This window comes from Loxodonta africana, chromosome 5 (assembly GCF_030014295.1).
Source record: "Loxodonta africana isolate mLoxAfr1 chromosome 5, mLoxAfr1.hap2, whole genome shotgun sequence".
NCBI lineage: Eukaryota > Metazoa > Chordata > Mammalia > Proboscidea > Elephantidae > Loxodonta > Loxodonta africana.
Window position 1 is genome coordinate 43,640,924 of NC_087346.1, and position 21,000 is coordinate 43,661,923.

The 21,000-nt window shown below is 38.9% G+C and overlaps 1 protein-coding gene across 1 annotated transcript in view; it reads right to left on the reverse strand.

The window, feature by feature from the left end:
• ARHGEF38 (Rho guanine nucleotide exchange factor 38) overlaps positions 1-21,000 on the reverse strand; it is a 159,288-nt gene that overhangs the window by 85,597 nt on the left and 52,691 nt on the right. Inside the window, exon 3 of the mRNA XM_064285485.1 lies at positions 1,545-1,668. Within this exon, the coding sequence (XP_064141555.1) occupies positions 1,545-1,668 (124 nt within the window). The remainder of the gene's footprint in view (positions 1-1,544; positions 1,669-21,000) is intronic.

The window sequence follows — 21,000 nt, forward strand, 5'->3', positions numbered from 1 at the left end:
GAATCTCCTCAACCTGGACCCCACTTGTTGAAATCTTACCTGTACATTTAACGTCTAGCCCAAGTAACACCTTCAAGACTCCTTTGATTTCCCCCTAGAAATGTTCTCTTTGTCCCCCAAAGTTCTGTTCAGTAAAGTAACACCTCTGATGGTGTAGTATACAAATCACTTCAATTCAAGGAGCTGTTTGATTGCAAGCTTTTGAAGGACAGAGATGATCTCTTTCATCTTTTGATCTCCAACAATGCCATACAACACCTTATTCTTTGAAAACAAGATGTACTCAATAACTACTCATTGAGCAAATTAATAAATGCATGACCAGTTAATCTGTACTAAAGTGATAATGAATAGACTTTTTTCTTTTAGAAAAATATTCTTACAAGTTATTGGGGATGTTTAATCACAAGAACTTATTGAATTGGTGGGAGAATTTAAACCTGTTCATTGCAGAAATATTATTGGGTAGGTTGGCCTTTTGTTCTATAAAGATACTGCAAATACACAGGTCATTTTCCTTTGTATAAGATCAGCCTGGCTTGTTAAACAGTGGATCTTTCACAAATACTAAACAGGATCAATTTCATATATTTTTTATAACTTTGAGTTTTTGTAATAAATAAATATATAAGATGTGTGTGTCTCAAAAAAAAGATCCATATCAAACTGTTTACAGTGACTACTTGTGGCTACTTGGAAAGCAGTGACATTGGCAGAGTGTACAAAAGGGGGTTTTACTGTTACTCTATGTATATTTCTGAAAAGTTTTAATATTTTTGTAATAAGTATATATTGTGTATTATGTTTAAAATGGAAAAATGATACTTTTAAAGAAGTTTTAGCCTACATGGCACTGTATATATGGTACCTTATTGTGACAACTATCTTCAAGAAGTTCACAACTCAGTATTCCCTTTGAAACTCCCAAGAAATGAAGAGAATAAAATGTTGGCTCAACATTTTCCAAGTGATATTTTCCGTAATTATTTTTGAAAATCTCACCAGAGTAAGAAAATAATGATTGTTTGAGATTAAAAACATGTTTGAAAAGGAAATGAAATGGAGAAAAAGAAAACACATGAAAAAAAAGCAGCTCTTGTGTAAATTTTTTTATATAAATCTTCACATAAAAGGCAATCTAAAAATACATCGATTTATAGGTGTGCAATTTGAAAACATTGTGACTAAAGTCAGTATTGCTATTAAAAGATTCAAATATTTAATTCTTTAAGGATCAAGTAAGTGTTAGCCATAAAATAAAATGAGAGAGAGAACATCTGGAAGGCGAAGAGGTTGAAAGATTCAAAGTCAAAAAGCAAATAGTATGCTTAGTGTTACTCAGGGACTTCAGCAAATGGATATAAACCCATTTGAAAATAAATACAGAGTTTGTATAATTATAAGGAGCCTGAAGATGGTGTTTAGCATTTGTATATCTCCTGGAAATCTTGGTGATTCAGGCTGAAGCATAAAACCAAAGCAAAGGGAGGTTATTAAAATATTGTTTCCTTGTATTGTAGAACTCAAAAAGAGAATGAACATACCGATTACTTGCACGGCTGGTTCCACGTCTGTTGTGGCCTCATCCAACAAGGAGAGCAGCTTGGCTGATATCTGATGCACGGATTCAATGTTGCTAAACAAGCTATCCACATCCAGCCTATCAATCTGGAGAAACACAAACACTGAGCACCAGCTGACAGAGGGGCGCACTGTATTTAAGATGATTTCTCTTGCTGAACAGTAAGTATTTTATATGCTCACTCACTCTGCCTCTATCAACCGTTTTCTACAAACATTCTTATTTGGGATTTGTAGTTTTTCACCCAAGAATTTGGGATGGCCCATCTGTTACCTCTTTTTCTTTCTTTTGAATAAGTTTTCATGGCTTGAGTGCACATCTACACATCCTACAAGAACCAGAGTGGGAAGAAGATCTGGGCAACCTAGTTAAGTATTTTGGCCAAGTGCTATGGCTGTTAACCAAAAGGTCAGTAGTTCGAATCCACCAGCCACTTCTTGGAAACCCTATGGGGCAGTTCTATTCTGTCCTGTAGGGTCACTATGAGTTGGAATTCACTCAACAGCAATGGGTTTTTGGTTTTTTTTTATTTGTAATAAGTATTTTTACTGGAGCCCTGATGGCACAGCAGTTGATAGCTCAGCTGCTAACCAAAATGTCAGCAGTTTGAATCCACCAGCCACTCCTTGGAAAACCAATGGGGCACTTCTACCCTGTCCTATAGGGTTGCTGTGAGCTGGAATTGACTCGATGGCAATGTTTGGTTTTGGGTTTATGAAGGTATGTGGAGTCCCTGAGTGGTGCAAACAGTTAAGTGCACAGCTACTAACTGAAAGATTGATAATTGAAACCCACCCGAAGCTGCCTCAGAAGAAAGGCCTCGCTTTCTGCTTCCTAAAGGTCACAGTCATGAAAAACTCTATGGAGCACAGTTCTACTCTGAAACACACAGGGTCACCATGAGTCAGAATCAACTCTACAGCAACTGGTTTTATGACATCGTGACCTAGAGTATATGAATTTAGAATATTCACTGCTTACATGGAAGAACTAAAGTCTTAGCTTAGACGAGTAACTAGTTTCAAAGCTGTTTTCAAATCACAGGTATTCTAAAAGTGATCACAGTGAATGTACTGGGTTGTTCTTACTTTTTTTTTCTTAAAAGATATCTTGCAAGAAATGTGAGTGGAAATGTTCCCCAAACATGTTCTACTAATGAAGGATTCATCAGATTTTGTAAATGCATTCATATCCACAGAAAGCAGTAATTATTTTTAGATCCTATTATAAGCAAAAAAAAAAAAAATTTTTTTTTTTATTATAAGCTGGTACTTATAATAATTTATTTATTCGTCCATCCACCCTTTCATCAAATGTTTCTTGAGAACCTTCTATGTACCAAGAATTGTGATAGAAGCCAGATTCTGTCATAGATATTGGCTGTAGTCGAAGGATGGCCAACTATTCTGAGTTATCAAAGTAAAATTTGGTGAGGTATATGCCCTGATTTTGGTGGGTCTTACTCAAAATCTTTCCCTTGAGTTTAAATCATATCTGTTTCCATAATCAAATAGCATCTTCTCAGGGCATGGCCAGGTTGGTGCAGGCTCCACTGGGCTACAGCAGGGAACAGGAGCAAGTGCCTTTTACTCATGGTTTATTGTGTGTGACGTCATAGGTGGATAACCAAGTCATCAGGAATCAAGTCATGGAGAACTTCAAAGGTGAAAAGCAAGGTTGTTGGCCCAAAACCAGGTCAGCAAAATTAGGGGCAAGAGAGAGACAGAGATCTAGCTAAGGGTCAGAAAAGGGGGCTGAGGAAAGCATTATGCTGAGTGAAATTAGTCAGTTGCAAAAGGACAAATATTGTATGAGACCACTATTATAAGAACTCCAGAAATAGTTTAAACAGGGAAGAAAATATTCTCTGATGGTTACAAGAGGGGGGAGGGAGAGAGGGAGAGGGGTATCCACTAATTAGATAGTAGATAAGAACTATTTTAGGTGAAGGGAAAGACAACACACAGTACAGGAGAGGTCAGCACAACTGGACTAAACCAAAAGCAAAGCAATTTCCTGAATAAACAGAATGCTTCAGAGGTCAGCATAGCAGGGGCGGGGGTTTGGGGATCATGGTTTCAGGGGACATCTAAATCAATTGACATAATAAAATCTGTTAAGAAAACATTCTGCATCCCACTTTGGAGAGTGGCATCTGGGGTCTTAAATGCTAGCAAGCAGCCATCTGAGAGGCATCAATTGGTCTCAACCCACCTGGATCAAAGGAGAATGAAGAACACCAAAGACACAAGGTAATTATGAGCCCAAGAGACAGAAAGGGCCACATAAACCAGAAACTACATCATCCTGAGACTAGAAGAACTAGATGGTACCCAGCTACAACCAATGACTGCCCTGACAAGGAACACAACAGAGAACCCCTGAGGGAGCAGGACAGCAGTGGGATGCAGACCTCAAATTCATACAAAAAGACCAGACTTAATGGTCTGATTGAGACTAGAAGGACCCTAGTGGTCATGGTCCCCAGACCTTCCATTAGCCCAAGACAGGGACCATCCCCAAAGCCAACTCTTCAGACAGGGATTGGACTGGACAATGGGATAGAAAATGATACTGGTGAAGACTGAGCTTCTTGGATCAAGTAGACACATGAGACTATGTTGGCGTCTCCTGTCTAGAGGGGAGATGAGAAGGCAGAGGGAGTCAGAAGCTGGCGGAATGGACACAAAAATAGAGAGAGGAGGGAGGGAGTGTGCTGTCTCATTAGGGGGAGAGTAGTTAGGAGTATATAGCAAGGTGTATATAAATTTTTGTACGAGAGACTGTCTTGATTTGTAAACTTTCAGTTAAAGCACAATATATATGTATAAAAAAAGAAAAGGGGGTTGATAAATTAAGGGAAATCAGGAACACGGGATGTAAGAGACAGGGTTGGAGGAATTCTGGAGATGAAGGCCAACAACTGCAGCTTCTTTCCCATGCTTTCAGCATCATTTTCTTAGGAGCACCAGGTCTATTTAAGGGGGAGGAAGGAGACAGTGTGTTTATATTTTTATCCCACCCTTTTTTACAGGTAGTATTTTGAAAAGTACATTCTATTACTGGGTATGGAAGCGTGACTTCACATTGTACCTTGTTTAAAACTTGATAACTGTTTCGGTTATTTCTTATGCAATATAGTTTTGATGTATGCAACACTTTTTTTAACTATCATGGGAAATGTCTCACCTTCCTATAATCAGTCATGTTCTCAGGATAACTCCCAGCCTCACTTGTAGTCAAATTCGATTTGATTAAATGCAGTGGGATTATTTTAATACAGGACTTTTTTTTTCTTTTACTATGCTTATTTATTCTGGAATTATTACATTGTATTAGCTCTAAAGGCCTTTAAGCCAGTGTTTCCAAAATGTTCTTTAAGCACTCAATTTAATAGGAGAAGCACATGTGGCTCTTTTGCCTGAAATCTATGGCTGTTCAAGACTTTCTGTTTCTATACTGGAATATATATTTAATATTATACAACATGTTTAAAGGTCATATAACAGCTATAGGGTTTTTGTTAATTATAATTTTAAATTATAAAAAGTCACATATCTCTGAATACCACTGATTTAACACATAACTCATCTTAAGGAATTCCCTTATGTATCGGGAATTAAATTCACAAGGTGTAACATTGTATAGTCCAATAGGTTTGTTTCCCCAAGGTTGTGTAAGAATAAAACTTTTGTAGATTGGTTTATATTTTGAATGAACTAGTTGTATGGTTCTTTAAATCAATCATTGCTTGAAATGAATCCTTCTAAAATGTTCCATCTCCTAAATTTACCTGTTTTATAAAGATTGAAGATCAGATTTAACTCATTTGATGTATTCCTATTAATACTTCATTTTGTTGGGCAAACTTTATTCCAAGGAAATCATAGTGCTTTATATCTATTACTTCATATATAAGTTCAACTTGTCTGTAAACTATGAATTTTTCTCTGTAAAATTTGAAGATAGGAAAACAAATGCATAATAAAGAGAGGTGCCATACATAAAATTATGCAGGAAGTTAAGAAGCAGAAATTGACTGTTTTGACATATGCCTGAGTCCGTTACCAGCTACTACTAATAACAGAGCTTTGCCAGCTCTGTTGGGTTTTTTGTTTGTTTGTTCTTGAGTTTTCCACTAAGTTGTCTCTTTAAGCCTACGATTCATTCTCCAAGGTCAGTATCCTGCACGTTTGTCTAGTTTAGGTTGTAAATCTATTTAGCAAAGATCTAATTCTGCATTCTATCTATAATATTAGCTCAATGCAACAAATGTGAAACAACAAAATGTAAGTTTTAATTACATTTCTACCTGAAGGACAGAAAGGATTAAAATATCAGTTGGACTGGTTTCAGTTGCTTATATCCTAATGGGCCCGTGGGGATTATGTGAATCATAAAATGAATTCATGTCCAGTCACTGCTATGCCAAGGAACAAACAAATATCTGGTCCAAATAGGCTTTTAAAAGTGGTGGATGATTTTATGATTACTGATAAAAATTCAAGGAACCATCTATATGCGTTTATTAATCATTTACTAGAAACAGGCAATGCTCCAAGAGCTTAGCTGAATTGTGTTTTGAATGTGTTAAAAATTCATTTTTTTAAAAAATAGATTTAGCCAAAGTACGTAAACATTATTCTAAGCAAAATCGATATGTAACAATTCAAACTTAAAATCAGAAGATTTAAAGATCAATGTTTCCCTTGACAATTTAATTTTTTGCTCTGCAAAAATATTCATCACAGGATGTATTTCAAATAGCAAGTTTCCATTACATTTAAACAATTACTGAAGCTACAGCTGCATATATGCCAAACTCCCCAGGTATAAATATCTAAGTAAAGGAAAACATACCTATATAAAAAAAAAATAATAAGATTACGTTAATTCAGAGGGCGTAATCATTGTTACAGAATTACTTTGTACCTCCATGTGCACCTTTCACTCACTGTCTCCAAGGTATTCCCTGCGTTTTCCTGCTTTCAAACCTTAGTCCAAGCCCTTCACTGCTCAAAAATGCTTTGTCCTCATGTTACCTTTCAGCATTCTACCCATCCGAAATGGAGTATGATAATAATACCATTGTCTGTCTAGTTTTGTCCATCTTTTTGCCTCAACCTACCTTTTTTGGGGGGGGAGATCTTTTTGGGAAACCACAGCTCCTCAGCTCTATTTGGTGCTGGTGAATAGTCTATCATAGTTCTCGTCCCCTTTACTGCCACCTACAGTGGTAGGCATGTGACCCAAGCTGGCCAATTAGTGTATTCCATGATCCTAGCCACAGTGATTGTTCAGGATGGTCAGATGCCCCAAGGAGAGCCAATGAGAATCACCAGTGATTTTTAATAAATGGATGTTGGTAAATAGAGGGCCTGGATTAAAGCTCTAAGTATGGAAGTTTCTGTCTTCGGCAGTCATCTTTTTTTTTTTTTTTTTAATTAACTTTTATTGAGCTTCAAGTGAACGTTTACAAATCAAGTCAAACTGTCACATATAAGTTTATATACACCTTACTCCGTACTCCCACTTGCTCTCCCCCTAACGAGTCAGCCCATCCAGTCTCTCCTTTGATGACAATTTTGACAGTTTCCCACTCTCTCTATCCTCCCATTCCCCCTCCAGACAGGAGATGCCAACACAGTCTCAAGTGTCCACCTGATACAAATAGCTCACTCTTCATCAGCATCTCTCTCCTACCCACTGTTCAGTCCCTTCCAAGTCTGATGAGTGGTCTTCGGGAATGGTTCCTGTCCTGGGCCAACAGAAGGTTTGGGGGCCATGACCGCCGGGATTCCTCTAGTCTCAGTCAGACCATTAAGTACGGTCTTTTTGTGAGAATTTGGGGTCTGCATCCCACTGCTCTCCTGCTCCCTCAGGGGCTCTCTGTTGTGCTCCCTGTCAGGGCAGTCATCGATTGTGGCCAGGCACCAACTAGTTCGTCTGGTCTCAGGATGATGTAGGTCTCCGGTTCATGTGGCCCTTTCTGTCTCTTGGGCTCTTAGTTACCGTGTGACCTTGGTGTTCTTCATTCCCCTTTGATCCAGGTGGGTTGAGACCAATTGATGCATCTTAGCTGGCCGCTTGTTAGCATTTAAGATCCCAGACTCCACATTTCAAAGTGGGATGCAGAATGTTTTCATAATAGAATTATTTTGCCAATTGACTTAGAAGTCCCCTTAAACCGTGGTCCCCAAACCCCCGCCGTTGCTCCGCTGACCTTTGAAGCATTCATTTTATCCCGGAAACTTCTTTGCTTTTGGTCCAGTCCAGTTGAGCTGACCTTCCATGTATTGAGTATTGTCCTTCCCTTCACATAAAGCAGTTCTTATCTACTAACTAATCAGTAAAAAACCCTCTCTCACCCTCCCTCCCCCCCCGTAACCACAAAAGTATGTGTTCTTCTCAGTTTATACTATTTCTCAGGATCTTATAATAGTGGTCTCATACAATATTTGTCCTTTTGCCTCTGACTCATTTCGCTCAGCATAATGCCTTCCAGGTTCCTCCATGTTACGAAATGTTTCACAGATTCGTCACTGTTCTTTATCAATGCATAGTATTCCATTGTGTGAATATACCACAATTTATTTATCCATTCATCCTTTGATGGACACCTTGGTTGCTTCCAGCTTTTTGCTATTGTAAACAGAGCTTCAGCAGTCATCTTTATGAAGAACTTGTGATAAAGTCAACACAGAGAGAAAAGCTAAGCCTGACAACATAATATTAACCCTTGAATCTAACCTTGCTTAAAGTAGGGCATCCCTATTACAAAGTAAATAAATTGCCTTTTTAATTAAAGCTAATTTGAATTTTATTTCTGTTATCTATGACCATTAGAGGACTAATAAACTGTAATTTAACTCTAGATGAAATCCTACTTCCTTCAAGAAAATTAACCCCTCCCTCCCCTGCAATCATATGATTCTTGTTTTGTATTAGTCACTGTTTGTATTGAAGACCGTTATATATATCAGGGATTGTCATGAATTGAATTGTGTCACCCAGTAATACTGTCAACTTAGCTAGTCCATGATTCCCAGCATTGTGTGATCGTCCACTATTTTATCATCTGATGTGATTTTCCTATGTGTTGTAAATCCTACCTCTATGATGTTTAGGAGGTGGGATTAGGGACCATTGTGTTAATGAGTCAAGACTCAATCTATAAGATTAGGTTGTGTCTTAAATCAATCTCTTTTGATATATAAAAGACAGAATTGAGCAGAGAGGCATGGGACCTCATACCACCAAGAAACAAGGCCTTTGGACCCAGTGTCCCTGTGCTGAGAAGCTTCGAGACCAGGGAAGAATGATGACAAGAACCTTCCTCCAGAGCCGACAGAGAGACAAAGCCTTCCCCTGGAGCTGGCACCCTGAATACGGGCTTCTAGTCTCCTAAACTGTGAAAGAATAAATTTCTCTTTTTTAAAGCCATCCACTTGTGGTATTTCTGTTATAACAGCACTAGATAACAAAGACAGAATTTGGTACTGAGAGTGGAATGCTGCTCTAACAGATACCTAAAATGTATAAGCAGTTTCGAAACTGTGAATGGATAGAGGCTGGAAGAGTTTTAAAGGGCCTAATACTAAATGCCTAAATTGCCTTGAAGAGACTGTTGGTGGAATTACAGATGTCAAAGACAATTCTGGTGACAACTCAGAAGGAAGTGAGGAGAGCTATTACACTGGAGACTGCGCAGATGCCAAGAAGCAGAAGCAGAAAAATGGCAGCAACAGAGAAACGGCAGCAGCAGAACCAGGAGACCAGCATGTGACAGTGTTGGAGCCAACTCATGGAGCAAGAGAGCTGAGTGCCTTCAGCAGCAGGCTTCCTGGCAGAGTGGAGTGCCTCTGAGCACTTATCACTGGAGCTAGGCTTGCTGACCCACAGAGCAAGAGAAATAAGTGTCTTCTGGCCAAAGTTTACTGGGGGAGTGGGGTGCCTCCAGGTACTTATTGGTGGAGCTACAGAGCTTTGGAACACTTGCCCAAGCTGGGCAGAGCCAGCAGTAAGGCTGGAGGGGCCGAGAGCCAAGGAACCAGGAAGCAGAAGCTGAAGAGACTAGGAACACGGGAAGCAGAGCTGCCTCAGTCTCCAAGGGTAGAATCACCACTCAGGTGGACTAGGAGAATGTGGCTACCCAAAGCGGAGGGAGCAGAGTTGACATACCAGTGGGCCTGAAAGGTGGAGCTAAAGCCCAGGGCCAAGGGACCTCCATGAAGAATCTGGAGAGTGGCCAATACCTAGAGACTGGAGGGCAGGGCCATTGTCTAAATGTTCTCAGAGAACACAGAATTATTTTCAAGCCTTGAGGGCTAATGTAATGTGTTCTGCTGACTTGCTTGGTTCCTGTTATCCCTTCTTTCCCTCCAATTTCTACAATTCGTAATGGAATTGTCTAGCTCCTACCTGTTCCACCATTGTGCTTTGGAAGTAGATAACTTGTATTCTAGATTTCACAGATGAAGAAGAATTTTTGGATTTTGGACTTACGGATGATTTAAGACTTCTGCTAAGATATGATGGGGTGAATGTGTTTTACATGTGGCAAGGACATGAATTTTTGGAGGCCAAAAGTAAAATGTCATGGATTGAATTGTGTCCCCCAGAAATATCTGTCAACTCAGCTAGTCCATAATTCCCAGTATTGTGTGATTGTCCACCATTTTCTCATTTGATGCAATTTTCCCATGTGCTGTAAATCCTACTTCTCCAGTGTTAATGAGGTGGGATTAGGGGCAGTTATGTTAATAAGGCAGGACTCAATCTACAAGACTAGGTTGTGTCTTAAATCAATCGCTATTGAGATATAAAAGAGAAAAGGGAGCAGAAAGACATAGGGACTTCATACCACCAAGAAACAAGAACCAGGAGAATAGTGTGTCCTTTGGATCCAAGGTCCCTGTGCTGAGAAGCTCCTCAACCAGGGAAGATTGATAACAAGGACCTTCCTCCATAGCCGACAGAGAAAGAAAGCCTTCCGCTGGAGCTGACACCCTGAATTCAGACTTCTAGCCTCCTAGACTGTGAGAAAATAAATTTCTCTTTGTTAAAGCCATGCGCTCATGGTATTTCTGTTATAGCAGCACAAGATAACTGAGACAGGGATATTTATTAATTTAGCTGTCTCTATGTCAAAACTAGAATGTTCCTTGAAGTGAGGATGGCAAGACTTCGGCTCACTTTCTTTGAACACATTATCAGGAAAGACTGCTGGCTAGAAAATAACATCACATTTGGTAAAGTAGAGGTTCATCAAAAATGAAGAAAATCCCCAATGAACTGACTTGACACAATAGCTACAACAATAGACTCAGACATATCAACGATTATGAAGATGGCACCGGACTGAGCAAGGGTTCATTCTGTAATACAAAAGGTTGCCATGAGTTGGAGCCCACTTGTAGACGACTTAACAGCAACAGCCGAGTTCCTCTAGGACATTCATCTTGGTGGGTTAGTTGAATACCCCACCATGTCTAATGCAGTGCTGGGCTCATACATAGCTACTCAATAAAAGTATAACAGTTTGAATTGAATTGAGTTTCTATAATTTTAAATGACCTATTTGCTCTTTTTTTTTTTTTTTAACATTTTATTGTGGTTTGGGTAAAAGTTTACAAACCAAATTAGTTTCCCATTCAACAATTTATACGCATTTTTTTGTTGCATTAGTTGCAATTCTCTCAATGTGACAGCACTCTACCCACTTCCCCTCTGGGTTCCCTGTTTCCATTTGCCCATCTTTCCTATGCCTTCTTGCCTTCAGAACTTTGTTTTTGAGAAAATGCTGCTCTTTTGGTCTCCTATGGTTGATTTTTCTGAGGAGCAAGCTCCTCACGGGTTTTATTGTTCACTTCATAGGCCTGTCTATTGTTTGACTGAAAGATAGTCTCCAGGACTGGGTTGAGTTCCAGGTCTGAAGAGGTCTAAAGGCCATAGTCTTGGGGATTTCACCATGATCTATTTGCTCTTGTGGGAGTCCTAAATGAATGTTTTGTAACCCTTCACTGGACTCTGAATAACAAGTATATGAGTTCAAAAGAGGTTCAAAGAAAAAATAAAATGACCTAATTTGGTTGTTCAAAATAGCATATTAAGTGGGCAATTTATGATTTTCTACCTAGTTTTATCTACAAACTGGTGTGCTCAGTTTGGCTATTACCATACCTGGCAAATTTGCTGACTGAGGCCAAACCTGCCCTTTAGTTTACACTATGTGAAATTCCTGTTTATTGTTCTCTGTTTAATAAGCCCAGGGCTACTCACCCTAAGCCCAGTCACTCGAGGAATAACCAAAGATTCTTAATTAAGTGCCACATAGATCTGCAACCACTAACACCTTTTAAAAGAGAACCCTGAAATAAAGTCAAGGAACAAATGTTTCTTTTTAAATAAATTAAACAAGTATCATAAAAGTAGTTTATGTTCATTGTAGAAAGTTAAGAATGAGTAGATAAGTAAAGGAGCCCTGGTAGTGCAGTGGTTAAGAGCTCAGCTGCTAACCAAAAGGTGGGCAGTTTGAATCCATCAGCTGCTCATTGAAAACCCTACGAGGCAGTTTTACTCTGTTCTATAGGTTCACTATGAGTTAGAATCAACTAGATGGCAATGGGTTTGATTTTTTGGTTTACATAAGTAAAAAAAAAAAAAAAAGAAACTACAATCACCCATAATTTATCGCATAGTGATAATCACTGATGATATTTTTGAGGTATGTCTGAGATTATTTTTTCCTGCATGTGTGTATGTGTGTACATCTATACATAAAGAATAAATACTTAAAATAATGTTTAATTTTTTTTTACTTAACAGTATCACAAGAACATCTTTTCATGTTATTAATTATCCTTAAGTGCACCATTTTTAATGTCAGCATTATGTAGAAATAATTTACTCAACCAATCATTAAAAATCTAGATATATTATCATTTTCACTATTATAAATAGCTCTCCTGGCTAAAGCTTGTTCACACCCATGATTATTTCCTTATGATGAATCTCATAAGTGTAATTACTGAGTTAAAGTTATTTATTTTCAAGGCTTTTAATAGGTGTTGGCAAATTATGACAGCAATTACAAACATTGTTTTTCTTCTAACAACTAATAGATAAAAACCCTCAGTTGGGTATTACTGACTTCACTTCGACTTGGAAATATATTTTTCAGCTCCGAATTCGATGATCAAAATCACACAAGTGAAAAGTTACAGATACATGCACATGACATATATACAACAATTGTAGAAGAAGGAAGAGAATAAACATCATTGCTTTTGAGGGCTGTGGTGATTACCACCAACCGAATGCTTCTCTGGCAATTCTAGAAGAGGCTTACGTAAGTTAATGTTTACTTTAACACTTTAATCCCTTGCTTTATAAAAAATACTTATCACAGGATATATTTCAAACAGTAAGTTAATGTCTGCCTAGTTTAGATTATAAATCCATTTAGTATGCATTTTCAGATTCAATATAGGGTCCAATCCTGGTCCCCAGCACTTACCCTAGTCATTAATTTTAGCATTAGAATTTATATAGGGCAATCCACCTGAATGTCATTGACTGAGTTTACATGACCTTGGCCCATCTACCCCGTGTATAAGGCAGTTCCATACACTGCATTAGGTGAGGTCTCGGTATATTCCTTGAAATTAAATCACTCCAGTATTAATTTTTAAGCCACCTACCCAATGATATTGGGGTGTAAAAACTAAGGTAGGAGTAGAAAAAAGCTGTATTAGTGCTAGGGATGTATAAATAAAACCATAAGAAGTGACCCAGTGGAGACACACTGAAAAGGAAGAAGCAGGTCTTGTTTCGTTTTTTAGTGGGAGAACTGAGAAGGGGAATTCTTCTGAGACAGAAATTGTAGCAACTGGAAAGAGAGGATGTTGGCAGAAGGCCCTGGCAACCACTGGGCTAGGATAATTATCCAATTACTATGGCATTTATTCACACAGTTGGCTTCTAGATTACAAAGTTTTTCAGGGTAAACTAGCCATTATTTCATCAAGTTTCTTAAAATTACTGATTTGTTTCTATAAAATTTCCTGCTATGAAACTAGGTTCCAAACCAGCTAATTGAGTCAAACTAGAAGTGAATCAACATCACAGCTAGACAGCTTCTTTTAACTAATCTTGCCGGTAAATGCCCAAGTTACCTAATAACTACCCTGAAACATTCCAGTCCAGAAGACATCGATGTAGACACCTGTATTAGCGTAGATGTGTCAATCCCTTTGCAGAACAAAGGGCTGGGACTCTAGGGCAGCAATCTCTGCTTGTGCGGGAGGAATGGCAGAGCCAACAGTGGGGAGAGATGGCCAGAGTGATGGCCAGTGTAGTCAAACTTGAGAGGTTCCTGAGGCTTCTGAGAAAGGAAGAAGACAAAGAAGTCCAGCCTATGCTTTGTTTTGACTAGTAACAGAAAATAAAGTCCATGGATTGATATTTTTGCATGAAAAGTAGGTAGTTGACCAAGGATACCTGCCTTTGTTTCTCTGATCTCCCTAGACACAGGGACAAGCAGGAAAGAAGTTACTTGGTAGAAGCTGGGAGTGGTCTTCAGGTTTGCTATCCTTTCCTATTTAGAATTTTATATGTCTCAGAGAAGAAACAGTACTGCTAGGACTAGCCCTTCTGAGCTGAAGGTCCAGTACATTTTGTGATACTATAAGAAATTACAGACAGTATAAAATAAACACATGAGTTACGTTGTCAAAACACAAGTGAAAGTAATTTGGAGATATTTTGGATACATAAAATTTTTATGTGCCCAGTGTAGTCCAAAAATGAGATATAAGGTCTATGGCTGGGCATAATGGATAGTTAACATTTTTGTGCTTTGATAACTTGAGTGCTCACTACCTGTTAATGTGTGCGCGCACATGTGTATTTATTCTTTCTTTTTCCGGTATATGTACTCAATTTCAGAGTTTATTTAGGATAAAAACCAACAAGCCAAAAAATAAATAATACTCTTACCTTTCAATAAAAATCCAAAACCAATTGTTTCAAGTCGATTCTGCCTAATAATGACCCTATAGGACAGAGTAGAACTGCCACATAGGGTTTCCAAGGGACGGCTGGTGGATTCCAACTGCTGACCTTTTGGTTAGCAGCCATAGCTCTTAACCAGTGCACCACCAGAGCTCAGAAGGCGCATATCCTTCAGGTTTCATATCTGAAAGAAACTACTGATATTTAAAATCACTTTGCTCAAAACTTAGCAGGTTTTTTCCATTTACTAACATAATTGCAAAATTCTAATTTTCAGCAAAGGAGCCTTGGTGATGCAATGGTTAAGAATTCACCTGCTAACCAAAAAATTGGTGATTCTAACCCACCAGAGGGCTCCGAGGGAGAAAGACCTGGTTATCTGTTTCCATAAAGATTACAGCCCAGAAAATCCTATAGGACAGTTCTATTTGTCACATGGAGTCACTATAAGTTGGAATCAACTGAACAGCACCAAAAAACAACAATTTTCACTAATATGTTCAAAGATGAGGAGAGTCCTGGACTCACTATAAAAACATTTTTTTAAAAAATAGGATAGGCATACTAAAAAAAAATACATTTGCTTGAGATAATAAATAAAAGAAGAAAAAAGGAGTGAGAAATGTGAGGAAGAAATGTGGTGGGCAGGTGTATAATGGTAGTCTGTGGTAAGGCAGAAACTAGGGACAAAACTGTTTTGACATAGAACAAATACTTATGAAGTCTATCTGTGTCATAAATTCTGGAGTTTTCCAGGGTTCAGTCATTTGGCCACTAAGTTCCCACTTCTTCTCCTTGGGAGAGTTGTAGTTTAGTGCTCTGACTACCACATCAAGGTTAATCGTGGTCTTGCTCAAAATTTTCTAATAGTTTTCCAACCCCAACCACATAAAATCAAAGCTACTGGCATAACGTTGCCTCTGCATCCTATCTTGCTTTACCTCCCACCACTTGCCACTCCAGCCACACTGCACTACTCAATCCCAAAGCACACACCATGCAGTCCCCAACTTATGATGTATTTGAGTTACGACAAACTACACCTACGACCGTCTTTTTTGTTTTTTGTATATCTTATCATTGGTGATATAGGGTCGCTATGAGTTGGAATCAACTCGACGGCAGTGGGTGGGTGGTGGGATCGTTGGTAATATGTACTACATACAATTTTGCAATACATAATTTACTCCTGTCATCATTCTCAGAAGTTCAAAGATTGGATTTATAAAGATACTGATAATAAAAGGCAATAATAATGAGAACTGAAAAAAAACAAAAGAGATTCAACTTACATCAGAACCAACTTACAACGGAGTAGTCAGAACAGACCTCTGTCATAAGTTGAGGACTACTTGCATACTGCTAGCTGAAACAGTAATCCTCAGACTGGACACATGTGTTCTAAATGCTCATTGATCTGTTAGATGACTGAGTAATTCCTGATAAACAAATGTAAATTTATATGCACTCCTCATAGCACTATGCTAAATTCTGAATCTGACAGCCACACAGAAAAAGGAAGGAAACAAGAATGAGTGTTGGCTTTAGGGAGCAGAGCCAGTCCCTGGCATCAGTTTAAAATTGCTCGTAACTTCTCACTTTCCTGCTTTTTGTACAACTACTTCTTTGTTAAGAACTCAAGGGTTCTGAGCCAGTGTCCTCAAGTTGCCTGAGTTCCAGAAAACTAAGAGTCTCAAAACTCAGTAGAGTTCGGACTTCACTGGGGAGGCAGAATGGCAGAAACAAGTGTGAGCCCTGGAGTGGGCACATGTTGTTGAGTGCCCCTTGTGCTAACTGTACCACTAGATTCCAGACTCCAAACCCAGGGGTCACTACAGGCTCTCCTCTGTCTCCCTTACCTCCAATGTTGGTAGTTTACTATACTATCTGCAAAATTAATGTAGGGTTTTTTGGTACCTCCATAAAACTCTATCAAGGACCCAACTTGTACCTCTAAAAAAGCTTCTGAACTGATCTTCTTTCACTATTCTCCAAACAAGTTTACCTAACACTTTCATGTTAGCCTTTCTAAAATAGCTTTCCCAGAAGATAAGTTTAAATGAATAACTTCCATGCTATAAAACATTCAGTTGCTCCCAGTTGCCTATAGGTAAGACCCCAAATTCCTCAGGCTGACACTTCTGTCCAGCGAAGACCTTGTCTTACTCCAGTGGTTTTTATTTTTATGAGCCATCTGCTCTAATCAAAAGGAGTTACATTCTCAGGCTTGCCCTGTGCTGGCTTACCTACAACTTTTGCTCCTGTGGTTGAACCCTCTGGGACTGCTTTCCCGGCCCTGCTTTTGCCATTCAAAGCTTACCCTGTGCAGTTTCCATTCTTTGCTAGTCCTTCCTGGGCCACTCACCTAGCCTGATCATCCATCCTTTCTCTAATTCTTTCAATAAACCTTTATTACTTTCCATGCTCTAGGCACTGTACTAGGTGTTGGGGATACAGCAGTGAACAAAGGAGACGAAAGTCCATTACTCATAAAGCATACAAGTAAACAAGATAAATAAGTAAAGTATATAGTATTTAGGGCCTTACCCAAGCCATGGTGTTTTCAATCGCCTCATATGCATGCAAAAGCTGGACAATGAAAAAGGAAGACTGAAGAAGAATTGACGCCTTTGAACTGTGGTGTTGGAGAAGAGTATCGAATATATCATGGAGCACCAAAAGAATGAACAAATCTGTCTTAGAAGTGCAACCAGGGTGCTCCTTAGAAGCAAGGATGGCGAGACTACGTCTCACATACTTTGGACAGGTTTTCAGGAGGGATTAGTCCCTGGAGAAGGACATTATGCCTGATAAACTAGAAGGTTAGTGAAAAAGAGGAAGACCCTCAAAGAGACGGATTGACCCAGGGGCTGCAACAATGAGTTCAAGCATGACAACAACTGTGAGGATGGCACAGGACAGGGTAGTGTTTCCTTCTGTTATACATAGGGTCACTATGAGTTGGAACAGACTTGATGATATCTAACAGCAACAACATAGTATTTAGGAGTCCTGTTGGCATAGCAGTTAAGTGCTTATCTGCTACTGAAAGGTCCGAGGTTCAAACCCATCAGCCCCCAAGGGAGAAAGATGTGGCAGTCTGCTTCTGTAAAGACTACAGCCTTGGAAATCCTATGGGGCAGTTCTACTCTGTCCTATAGGGTCACTATGAGTCAGAATCGACTTGACAGCAACAGGTTTGGTTTTAGTGTATATATTATTTAAATATAGAGGTAAATGCTATAGAGACTGCAGTTTTAGATGGAGTTGCATGCAGTGCAGATGCCTCCCTTAAATCTCCTTGATACTAAATTTTCTTGTACACATTGAAGGCTTTCTGCTACAAGCATATGTGATTCTCTACCTGAAAGCTTCCTCTGACCACAGGCGCCTCCTCAGCCTACACATGGCAGGCCAGAAACACTGGGAATTAACACCCTCAGGGGCATCCCTCAACCAATGTGTAATGGGAATTGGTGGATAAATAACCCTCAGATGGAATAGCTCTGAGGCGTGTTCTATATAGTTTCCCAGAGATCCCAATGAGGTATGAGCCTCAGTTGGCCTCAGAGGTATCAGTTGCTATCAAGTTGATTCTGATCCATGATGACCCTACATGTGTCAGAGAATAACTGTGCTTCATACGGTTTTCAGTGGCTGATTTTTCAAAAATAGATCATCGGGTTTTTCTTCTGAGGCACTTCTGGGTGGACTTGAACCTCCAACCTTCGGTTAGCTACTGAGTATGTAAACTGTTTGCACCACCCAGGGGGTCCCAAGCTTGGTCGTTAATGTACCTACCCTATATTGTCTTCCTTGCCTTCTCTGTTTCGTTTCCCTATTCCTTTATTGCTATTCCTGAGAATCAGCTCCGAAATAAATGACTCACTCTCAAATGCTTTTATCTGGATCTGCTTCTGAGGCAACCCAGTCTAAGATAGACTGGGTAGCCAAGGATGCTTTACTGAGTATACACCCAAAGGAGGTGAAGGGGTAAGCCATGATGTTGTCTCAGGGAAGACCATTCAAGACAAAGAAAACAGTGGGAGCAAAGAATAGTGTTTCTGGTTTGTTCAAGGAATAGTAAGGAGACTAGCGTGTAGACACAGATGAGGTCAGAGGGAATGGGAGTTTAACTTATGTAGAACCTTGTAAGCTGTCATAAGGATGTTAGCTTTTAATAAAAGTGAGATAGGAAGCCATCAAAGAGTTTTGAGTAGAAGAGTGACATAACCTGGCTGATGTTTTAAATGAATCACTCTGGCTGCCTAGTTGAGAGAAGGGTGGAAAAAGATAGTTCAGGAGGCAGTTGCAATAATTTAGGTGGTTATTGATGCGTTATTGGTAGGAACCAAAGTGGAAGTAGTGGAGGAGGTGAGAAGTGGTCTAATTCTGGATGAATTTTTAAGGCAGAGGCAATAGAATTTGCTGGTAGATCAGATATGAAGTTTAAGAGAGAGAGAGGAGTCAAGGATATTTTGAAGCTTTTTTGCCTAAGCAACTGGAAGAATGGATCTACCATTTACTGAGGTGGGGAAAAATGCAAAGGGAGCAAGTTCTAAGGAAAAAAATTAGGAGCTCAGGTTTGGACATGTTAATTTTGAGATGCCTGTCCTATAGGTTTTTGGTTGGATACAAAACTAGAGATTTGAATAAAGAGTTAGGTAAATAAAATAAGAGTTCAGGGAACATGACTAGCTGGAGATAAAAATTTGCCAACCATCAGCATGTAGATGGGATTTAAAGCTATGAAATCAGATCAGATACCCAGCACAGCGAATGTAGACCAAAAAACAAAAGAGGGACAGGTACTGAGCCCTGAACAATCTCAGGGTTTAGAGATGAAGGTCAACAGCAAAGGAGAATGAGAAGGGGCAGGAGAGTGGTGGGGGGGAAACAAGGAGTAAGTAGAGTCCTGGAAGCCAGATGAAGGAAGTTAGCAAAGGTAGCTGGTCCTTCTGTTAATATCTAAGCTATTATTTTCTACATAACTAATTAGCCTAACTAATCACAAACCGCCTTCTGTCATAATCACTTCTAAGATTGCATTGAAATGTATCTTGATTGCTATTTGGCTCTTTATGTGTTTATCAGTTATTTTCTTGACCAGATTATAAACTCTCCTACGGGAGCACTATAACATAAATTTCCTTGGTTCCCACACAGAATTCAACAGAGTGCCTTGCCTGTAATAGGCACTTGACAAACATTTAATCTTTTAGTTTGCATATTCAACTAAAATATCACATTCTTCATGAAAGATTGCCCCATTAATAAGTCTGGAAGTGGTCTGTCCCTTCTCTGAACTCCAATAGCACTTACTGTTGGCACTTATCAATTATTGCTTTGCATTGCTAGTTATCTTTTCATGGCTATAAGAATCTTATCATCTCTAACTCAGGATTCTTTATTTTTGATGACAATGAATATGTCTCATATGTCTTTGCACCCTCCAAATGGCCTATAGTTAATTAATTAATTGACTCATACAATCATTAGCCTCCTCTGCATTTAAAGTGCCCTAAATAAGTGGGTATTAATAAAATACAAGTTTCCCCAAGACATGCTTCCTTTCTGACCCAGCACATTATTCTTTGAAGTCCAGGATTTATAAGCTTGCATTGATGCACAGCTATGGTGATCTATGCTTGAGTAAAGCTGCCCTAACATCTCTGGCATTTCATTAGACAGGTTTATGGCATCATTAAAATAATCACAGCCCTGAAATTTTGTTGCTTAATCTTCACAAATAAAAGCAAATTAAAGTAGTGGTTTATGCTACTTGGTTCTGAGAGGTGACGTGATGAGCAACAGATCATCTTACCCAGGCTGAAGGGATGACATGACTGGATATTAAGGCAGGCCTGCATATGGCACCTCTCTTTTTTAATTCTGGGCTTTCCAGTCACTGCACTGAACTGGGAAATGCATTCATTTATCTCCTTGATTGGCCCAGCAAGTTTTGGTCTTGACTATAGATCATAAAAATTAGAGAAAACTGAAGCTTCCCTAAAAATGGAGCTTATGAGGTGCTTATAAATGTAACAACAAGGAGAAATGTTTCCATTATAGAGCTATAATACAAGAACTTAAAAAAAAAAAAAAAAAACTTCTTTTTTTTTTTGAGCTAAGGTTTTCTGTACAAACAAAGATAAGAGATTTCCTTTCCATAAAAAGAAGTTTCACATACTAGGATATTGATGTATCACTTCTATACCCAACTAAATATGAATCCTATCTGACACTAAGTTATGTCTCTTCCAGGATGCCAAGTAGAAATGTCCCTCGCAGGGAAAATTGAAAAGTAAGTGAAGAGCAATGTGAAGACATTGAGAAAGAGGCCAGTTCAATGTTATATATTAACACAGTCACTTTGCAGTTGACAGCACCTTTTACTGGTATGA